Raw genomic sequence first — 9,968 nt, 5'->3', positions numbered from 1 at the left:
TTCAATTTTAAGTAGAGAACATTAAAAGCAACATAAAAGTATATGGTTAACCAATTTCAAGTAGAGAACAATAAAAACAGCGTAAACGCATATGAGAGGTTAACCAATTTTAGGTTACTTCAATATATCCAAGGGTATACATATCTAGAGTTTAGAGTAAATTTGCGAGCGGTTCTCATTTACAACTTGGGTGAGCTTTTCTCTTACGGTTTTAGATAAATGCATTTAAGCTTCAAACTTACTTTGTTTATTTTGTTATTATACACTTTTAGATTTTCTTTTTATTTGTTAAAACCAAAGTAAATGAAACCAAATTAATAAATGCCTTTAGGTAGTGGCGGACTTAGCATTAACTAGGGGTAGCCTCTGATCCCTCAACTTTTCGTAAGTAGCACAAGTTTTTCTTTTTTCGGTTAGTTTTCGTATTTCACTACCTTTGAAAAAATATATCGTTACCCCTATTTGTTTAAAGTCCAACCAAATTAAAAGGTAAAACCAATTAAAGCCCAACCAAATTTTAAAGATCAACCAAATTAAAGTCCAAACCAACTAAAACCATCATTCGTTGTTCCCCTTGGATCAGGGATAAGACCGGTACCAACCGGTCCCGGTCCCGAAGTCGCAAATATTTGATACCGGTACCGAAATCTTCGGTTCGGTACTGTCAAAGGCAAAAAATTCGGAAATACCGGTGCCGGTATCGATACCGATACCGAAACTCAAAACTTTGGCACCGATTTGGTACCGACAGTACCAAATCGGTAACGATTTCGGTATCGGTACCGGTCAGTACCAAATTTGCTCATCCCTACCTTGGATATTTTGTTTAGGCTGGACATCAATATTTAACAAAACAAAGTTTCATTCAGCCATTGTTCACCCCACGCTGCTTGCACCCCGCACTATTCTGACTCCCTGCTACCCTCCTCCGATCACCGCACCTCCACGTCGCAGCCGAGTAAGCGACGGTCAGGGTTTTCTCAGTCCCTCTTCCATGGTTCGACTTCTATTGTTTAGTTTAAGCATTCTTCTACTTTTATCTAAATTTGTAATTGTTAATTTGTTTATATAAATTGTTAATTTGGATGTGTTTATGGGCAATTGAATCTTTGAATGATTGCTTATGGTTTATTAAATATTTGGATTATGTAAATTGTAATTGGTTAGAGATTTAGGGTTTATATTTTGTTTCTTCTAAAATTCAGGAACTTGGAAGATGAACCGACAAAATCTTACTAGCAATATTTTTAAACGAAAATTCCAAGAAAATGATAATATTGGTCTAACACCAAGTTAAAAATATATATATTATATGAAATAAGGTAAAAAAAATCGGTTATTGTATGAAATACGGTAAAAAAATATTCGTTTACATTGTATGAAATATGGTAAAAAATATTTTTTTAACGTTACCTCTGAGGTTTCCTTCTAGATCCGCCACTGCCTCTAGGTGGCTTTGTATATATCAACTCGACATATTTAAAACAGGTATTCATATAGATTAAACAAAAAACATGGACCTTAGTATCTTATAAACAAATTGAACTAATTTTACCCCGAGCTAAAACGAACATTTGATATAAGGTAAAATAACAGTAAGATATTGCACTATATAAGGACTAAAGTTTTAATATTATAAGACAAAATCTCTAGAAGCATGTATGTAACGAGAGTGCCTTTGGTCCAACATTATCAAGGTAATAAGACTTTGAATTTCAAATGGTATAGTTCAAGTCTCTTTGTTGTCAAAAGAAAAGAAAATGTAACTTGGAAATAGAATTAGATAGTAGGTGAAGAAACACAAATCCAAATCGTATTAGAGTCGGATCAATGTTTCCACCGGGTAAGGGTTAGGAATTGAAACACGGTCAACTAGGAGTCAATAATCAAGCTAAATCCGGATCTATGCCTGCAAAGAAATCACCGTGGGTCTCTTTACGAAAAGGACAAAATGGGGAGTCTTCCCGTAACCACCCTCCGGCGTGAGAATAAGTGTTGTTTTTTAGAGAAGTACAAAGCGATTGATATAATATTGTGGTTGTGAATGAATACCTTATAATGGTGGCGAAGGTATTTATAACCGGGGTGGGAAGAATGTGATTGGTGGAGTTGTCCCTATCTTGGAAGAAGCTTCCTTCTACCTGAATTGGCACGTGGCTCGTTTTGATAGGAGATGGCAGCTAGCCATGCGTAGGGTTGTTACAAAATACCTAGCTGGCCTCTCTCGATTGGTTGTGCCATTACATGCTCTCCTTTAAGAGGCAAACGTCATTGTCAGTGAATATTTTCATCAATCTTCTAAAAGGGCATTCGTTACAGCTGGTTTCTTTAATAAGTGTGAAGTCCTTTATTGTTTCTTTCTTATGCAGGAAGTTTATGCGGCCCATAAGAGGGTGTCTGGACTTTCGTTCATTTGTGAATGGTTCTCGCAGATATTATGAGTGATCTGCGGGTGTCTCCCGCGGGTATCATGAAAGATCTGCGGGTGCCTCTCACGGGTACTGTGAACGGGCCGCGGGTACTGTGAATGACCCGCGGGTATCTTTACTTGGTTTTTGGGATCTTTCTACTACCCTACCTCTATAAGCTCACACTGGTCCATTGTTTCTTCCACGGTGCATTTCTGCTGATGAAATTTTGGACTTGAGTTTTCAAGGGTTAGATTGTTTTATTGATGTATTTTTAATCGAAGATTAAGATAAGTCTTGGAGGTGGATGTGGCCGGTCTGGAGAAGTCAGTACTGTGATTTGACGTTTAGCAAGGCTGACGGTTGTTCGAAAATTGTTCCCTCTCTCTTTGTTTTTCGTCTATCAATCGTATACTGATTAATTGGAAGGAAAAGGATTTCAAAGACATCGCCAATGCTTATGGTCTCGCTCCGGAGGGGGACCGGAGCTTCCTGCTCCTAGATCTAATGCCGATAAACCTCCGACGGCCATGATGGCTTTGTATGCCGAAGACTTTACCATCGGAAATCTGTGTTTGTCGATCACCAAATTCCTAGGTATCATGAAAGATCTGCGGATACCTCCTGCGGGTACTGCGGATGGCCCGCGGGTGTCTCCCGCGGGTACTGTGAATGACCCGCATGTATCTTTACTTGGTTTTTTGGATCTTTCTACTACCCTACCTTTATAGTATGCAAGCTTCGGTTCTTAGAACAAATAAATAATCATAAAAAAAGAGAATGAGAAAAGAAGGGTAAAAAAGAAATGAGAGGCAGGTTTGGTTGTGTACAATTTGGTTTCGGTCGTCTGCCAGCGTAGTGGTTCTTCAGACAGATTAGAAATTGAAAACTATTTTGTAAAATAAACCGGCCATTTAACCTTTGTTATATTTTCAGTTTAAGATTATTTATTTATATATATGCATCATATCAATGAATCATTCTAAAATAAAAATAATACGAAGTAACAATCATGAAAAAGAAAAAAAAATTATTCGAACCTTCAAAACCGAATCGGTTTGGCCGGTCTGACCAACCCCACCAATTCGGCCAGTTTGGTTTGACCGTAAAACAGACCACGGAGTATGAACACCTTATGCCCATAACAAGGTGTGTACACAAAAACATGACAGGTTGCATAGTTAGAATCAGAACAAGAAACTGAAAAGGCATACATACAGAATGTTTGGTATAGTGTTTTAACTTTCAGTCATATATACACTACTCGTAAGATAGTAACTGCGTTGACACATTATTCAACTACCAACAAGTTGTTCTCCATTAATCCCTCTCCGACAGTCGGATATTCTGGTGACAGAAGCCATTCTCCATCCACCAAGAATTTAATTTCATACCTTCAGTCATTTATGTGTTTGTTAAATAATATTATTAATATTATTAACTTTTGGTTCAGAGTTTCATACCTTCCAGGTCTAAACATTAACAATGCGGAGAATCTAGTGTAAGAACCGGTATATTCTGCTGATAAGTATTCTCCATGACTCCACCCATCAAATGAGCCCATTACTTGAACACTCTTTAAGCCAAAATGTAGATATCAGTTACCAAGCCAAAAGTCAAAGTCAAAGTCAAGGTTAAAGTCAATACAGTATTAATACACACCTCTGCCATACCAGACCAGAATAAGGTCACCACTTTGCACTGTGCAAGTTCTACATCCTTAATTTGCTTCTTTAATTTTTCTTGCATGCCTTTTTCGCGTGCAGTATTATAAAATATATGATTTGTTAGACCGGTTGATAATTGAAAGCTTAAGAATTTATGATTACAATTCATACCTTGTAGCTGTAAAAGAAGAAGAGACTGAATGTATTTCCCATTTATTTTTCTTGAGCCTGCTGGAATGCCATAACTAGCAATTTCTTTTGCCATATTTAACAATGCCTGCAAAAAAAAAAAAAAAAAAAAGCTAAAAAACAAGTTTAAGCATGTAAAGAAAACATAAAATAAAAGAGAAAATAGTGAAGTTAACCTGGATCTCAAGTTCAGTGACAGCAAGTTCACTTTTAAATTGAGCAAAAGCTTCCTCCCTTACAAGCAACTGCAGATATAAGTAAGCTCAATTAACAGTCAAAGAGAATAATGATAATAATAATAATAATAATAATAATAATAATAATGGGAAACGGTAGTAAATACCTGACGTTTGAGATACCGATTGTGCTGATTGGCTTCGCTCAGTTTCTTTAACAGTTTTGCCCTCTCAGCATCGGCAATAAGTGCCTTTAGCTATCCATAAAAATACAAGTAGCATTAAGGAAAACTAAAGTTACGAAAATCAGAATTAATAACACGAGTTATTAAAACTTAAAACACCTGCTCACTGTCAACCAGTTGTTCAGAAACGTCTTCTGAGAATGAATCCGAATCATACTTGTCATCGTTCATTGATGAAAGCTTCTCCTCAAGAGTGGTGGGGAGACAAAGTACTCTCCATCGCGCATAGTGTCTACCATTTTTCATACAATAATCTTGTTTTATATAAGATAGCTTCCAAAACACCCTCCTCGAACACAAAGGAACCGAATTACAGTGAAATTTATGCGTATTTGTCGGACTTGAAATTCTATTTGGTTGTAAACACCACGAAATGTGTTTGTTGCCGCCTTGACTGTCAAGAACATATTGGAAGAAAAACCATCAGTCACAATATTGGCGGTAGAACGAGATGAGGACTTTAGGAGCTGGAAATTGCAGAACATAATGTATATGACCAAATATCTTTCAAAACAACAAGGGAAAAGTTAAAGCATATAACTTTAAAAAAATGTGTTAGCCATCCAGATAATAACAAGCCGCGCGTTAATATAAAGTCTTACCAAGATGACAGTCCTTGTATTGAAGTGCTGATTGTATGACACTCCATTGTGCTGATATCATAATATACCCAAGCATCAGCATATAATAATACTAGTTAATTACACATAGTGGCGAACCTTGGACGAGTTCGTCGGGGGGGGGGGGGGGGCTCAAAATATATTAAAAAAATCATAAACGAGGGGTCCGGGCTCAAAATTTCGGTCAAAAACGGATAATTATGCAAACAAATTTTCGGGCGAAAAAGGGTCAATTTACACTACTACGCAATCAAAATGTATTAAAAAAATCATAAACGAGGGTCTGGGCTCAAAATTTCGGTCAAAAACGGGTAAATTTACACTATGTATATAAAATTTCGGGCGGAAAAAAAGGTCAATTTACACTTCTGTGCAAAAAAACAGCCTGATATTTATACGCCAACCAGTTTGAGATCTGAGTTTCATGCAATGTATCATTTGGAAAATTGGGAACTCATTGGATTAGCCTGCATTAATGATTTGACTAACTAAAAGCTTTGTGGAATATTTACCAAGGAGCATGAGATAGTCATAGATAATCAATCATATAGAGAAAATGAGAAAAAAGCAGTCTTGGAAGCTATTTACTTATAAGGGATAAAGAAAACTTTTAATATTACGAACTCTATGGGCTTGTTTTACCAGCCCTAATAATAATATTATAAAGAATTATGTGAATTGGTTCCCTAATTTAGGTGGAAATGGGTGAAGTCCACGAGTTAACCCAGAAATCAATAGTGTGGAAACAGAAATTGAAGTGAGATATAATATAGAACAAACTAACCTATGAGCAAACGGTGTCCGGTTAGTCAACTGGGTGAGTAGATTTTGATTTTCCGATTATGTGTGGTGTGGTGTGGCAAAGAAGCGGAGGGAGGCAGATGACACGTGTTAGATTGTTTATGGCTCATCTCATTGCGAATATCCCATTTATTAACTCATTTTTTCCTTTAATAAACGTGACGGAAGTGATTTTTTAGTGATTTCTCGTGCGCGATGCATCGAACTCTGTTGGTATCAGCTACATTTATTGAGTTACCGGATTAAAACTAAAACACATATTCTTTCTTTAAATTAATATATTTAAAAATATATATATAGCTGCACTCGTATAACTTATCATATAAAAATTTAATTAATTAAAGCAATGTTTTTTCAGTTGGTAAAACCTGAGCGTTGCGACAGTGACTCGACTTATATTCAACCTGTATCGGTTACGTTTTACGGTACCATAACTAAAAACAAAAGATAAGTTCGTGAAATTAACAAATAAAATGACTATTAGAATATGCATATAAAAGAAATTAAAATATATGAAGCGGCGTTTATTCGGTCGGTAAAACTCGGACGTTGGTAAAACCCGAGTGTTAATCAGGGTGTTGTCGGTGAAGCCTGGGAGCTGGTAAAACTTGAGCTTTGAAACATGGATGTTGGTAAACATGAACGTTAGACGGCAGCAGACGCAAATATTGTTAGTATTTGTTACGTTCGTTGGGTATAAGCATAAGTTAAAAAACAAACAAACAAAAAACAAAAATATTTTGAAAGGCAAAAAAATAAATAAATAAATAAAATAAAATAATCAAAAATGAATCTTGTGGCACCGACATGTCTCCTTTACTCTATATAGATAATAACTTATTCGGGAAATTAATAAAATTGAACCTGCACCATTTTTACCAATCTAAGCTCGTCTTTTTGCCACTGTCATGGGTTTATTGTTAAAAATAACGCCGTCTCTTGTTCTCCAAATCAGCCAACAAGTGACGATCAAGATTACTTGAATTGCCTGCCATGCATTCCTCCTTGTTATTCTCATGTAAGTGTAAGTTTGGATAAGAATTTCTTTCACTGAACCAAAATTTCAGTTTGTTGAATTACGTAAATTTACCCAAGTATGAATGTGGACCACGCCCAATTAGCAAACCGACAATGCCCCATGAGATGTATAGATGATTCCGGCACCATGTTACACAATACACACTTTATATCTCCAAAACTTGTACCTCTTACAATTAATGTCATTTTGTAGCCATCTGGTCCATTAAAAGCGTCCATATGAAACCATTTATTTTTATAGGAACCCACTTCAACCAAAAGTTGCCATCAATAACTTGATAACACATATTATCTAGCTCCCATCGGAGATTCTTCACCAGAAAATCATTCACCGATCCATCCGCTTCCTTCCACAGCCGCCTAGCTAGTCCATCTTTCAGTTCAGCCATGGATATCACAGCTTTGAAACTGATTAAGAGCTTGTGTTGACCTCAATGCACGTTTCCATCTCCAGATTCAATTCTTTTAATTCCTTATCAACGCATACATAGCAATCTTTAAGCATAGCATATATCTTTCTTTTTTTCAAGTTCAAATAAGTAATAACAATGGAAATCTTACCTTTATAGGTTCATTTCCAACCCAAGTGTCAAGCCGAAAAAGGGGTTTATGAGTTTATCCCCCATACCCAATTGACAATATTTTTCATATCTTCCACTTATCAATCACCTATAAATCTATAATAATATCGTCGACATAAAATAAATGAGAAATAGATAAGTCATCCACACTGCAACCAACGAAAAATCAACTCCATCACTAGTAACAAACAATCTTCATGTATAAATCTCCATTAATAATACTCTAAAACTCCATTTCTAATATTTAATACTAGTTGGTTGCCATCTTGGCATCTAGTAACACAAAGTATACGTTGATCAAGAAGCACAAACTATATTTTAAAACCATTAAGAATAAAGCAACACATAAATGAACTTTCAAGCAAGGTTCGTACGGGAACATTTAATGTCTATACATTCATTTTTTTTTAATCTTAAATCCTATTACATTTTTCTCATCTGTTTGTATTGTTAACCACGTGAAAGATGGTTCTCTTAACCACGTGAAGTAATAAATCAAGGTGTTCAATCCGGCTGGTGGCTTTTCAATGTGAGTTGTGACTGAATACAAAGACCAAAGTTGGGCATTTTACTTCTTTGCCCTAATGGGCCAATTGGGCCAAAGCAAGAGTGGGCCTGAGATGGAGCTGGCCTAGCCCGCTTAATATTCATGTCTTTGAACTTTAATTAAAACTTATTTAGCCTATACATTTGATGTATATTTAGGTTATAGTAGAAGGTGATACTAGAGGTGCACACACAACCCGGTTAACCGATTTTTAATCGGTTCGTATCAGAAATTGTAACCGGTTACTAACTGGTCCAATCCTAACCGGTTACTAACCGATCCTAACCGTTGGTTATTAACCGGTTTATATTATTGATTTCAAAACCGGTTAAACGATTTTTTTATTATTATTTTACTAAAAACCAGTTTTTTTCTGGTTATTAACCGGTTAACCGGTTCGGTCTAACCGGTCAAACCATTTCTCTAACCAGTTAATAACCGACCTGAAAAACCGGTCTAACCGGTTAATTCCCGGCAAAAAAAACCCGGTTAGCATATTAACCGGTTAATAGTTGACCGGTTAACCGATTTGTGCACCTCTAGGTGATACTGGTGGCAAGGCTTGTGCAAGTTCTTTTTTAAGGACACGGTGTACCTTTTGGATTTTGGACTATATCAAGTATCAATGTATCAGCCATTTTGCTTCATTTTGAATTCACAAGATGAATGCGTTTGTTTCATTTTGTTTGTAAAGTTGTACCCAATGGAATCTAATGCTATACTAAATTGGAATTGTAAAGTTATACTAATGAACCTCATTTATGTGATTGAAGAAGTTCTTCTAACGTGGCGGCCATGAACCTCATTTATAAAACAATAAACAATGATCTTTACATATGGGATCAATGAACCTCGCCTATGTAACTGAAGACTAGAACCTTATTATTGAGTTAAATGATCCCATGGTTTGCACACTTCGATCTTCATGGACAAATTCATAATTAATTTTGTAAAGTGTTGAATTGAAACTTATGATTTTAGAAGATGCTGAACGATGGCTCATTGGAACTTACAATATATTAAACGAGACAAACTATATGTTTAGTGTTTGGCAGTAGATATGTTCAACTCATTATTTGTATACACCTTGAAATTTTCAAGTCATAAACCGAGTTCCATAAATGAGATAGAAGTTAGGACTACACACATTTATATGTTTCGTTATATAGGAGTGAATAGTAGCTTTTTATATTGGGGGAGAGTACGTGTATGCGTTTTTGTTAAATTTATAAAAAGGGGGGGGGGGATGAAGATACATGGTGGATGGGATGCGGTTATGTTTTTGATAAAATTTTAAAATATTAAAATAGAGTGAGATATAGACATATAGTGGATATGATGTGATTGCTCTAAACTATCCATTGCTAAGATAAATTTCATCATATGTTTAGATTGAGCCATAGTAGTCTTCTACGTGGATTATATATTTTCCATATTTCATGTTGCATTTACAATTCCAATTGCAAATATAAGTAGCAAGACCTATCTTATGTAAAACGAAAAAGTTTCTCTAGTTAAAATAACTCACCTCGGACCACTAATTGAACCTTAAGTGAGTGGTTGCTCGAGCTTGTCTATGTCATTGTGGTTAGCATGAGCTTGATTGTTTTCAACGACTCTTAACCTTAGGCCACTTCCAACGGTTTTCACTTTGTCTTTATAACTAATTCCGAACTTGATTTGAGTGAGGACTAGC

General features: G+C 35.8%; 1 protein-coding gene across 1 annotated transcript; it reads right to left on the bottom strand.

The window, feature by feature from the left end:
• Window positions 1–3,563: 3,563 nt before the first annotated feature.
• Window positions 3,564–5,376, bottom strand: LOC143604321 (protein PTST, chloroplastic-like). Its single transcript, XM_077080838.1, has 8 exons — window positions 5,288–5,376; window positions 4,785–5,079; window positions 4,608–4,697; window positions 4,441–4,509; window positions 4,247–4,352; window positions 4,071–4,159; window positions 3,872–3,984; window positions 3,564–3,802 (listed from the first exon to the last, which is right to left on the bottom strand). The coding sequence occupies exons 1-8, from the start codon at window positions 5,332–5,334 to the stop codon at window positions 3,700–3,702; spliced, it is 912 nt and encodes a 303-aa protein (XP_076936953.1). The 5' UTR covers window positions 5,335–5,376; the 3' UTR covers window positions 3,564–3,699.
• Window positions 5,377–9,968: the final 4,592 nt, after the last annotated feature.

This window comes from Bidens hawaiensis, unplaced genomic scaffold (genome assembly GCF_021521415.1).
Source record: "Bidens hawaiensis isolate Kalapana, Puna unplaced genomic scaffold, B.hawaiensis_p1.1 tig00064745_1, whole genome shotgun sequence".
Lineage (NCBI taxonomy): Eukaryota > Viridiplantae > Streptophyta > Magnoliopsida > Asterales > Asteraceae > Bidens > Bidens hawaiensis.
The sequence above is the reverse complement of the archived record's forward strand: the minus strand, read 5'-3'. Positions and strand labels throughout refer to the sequence as shown.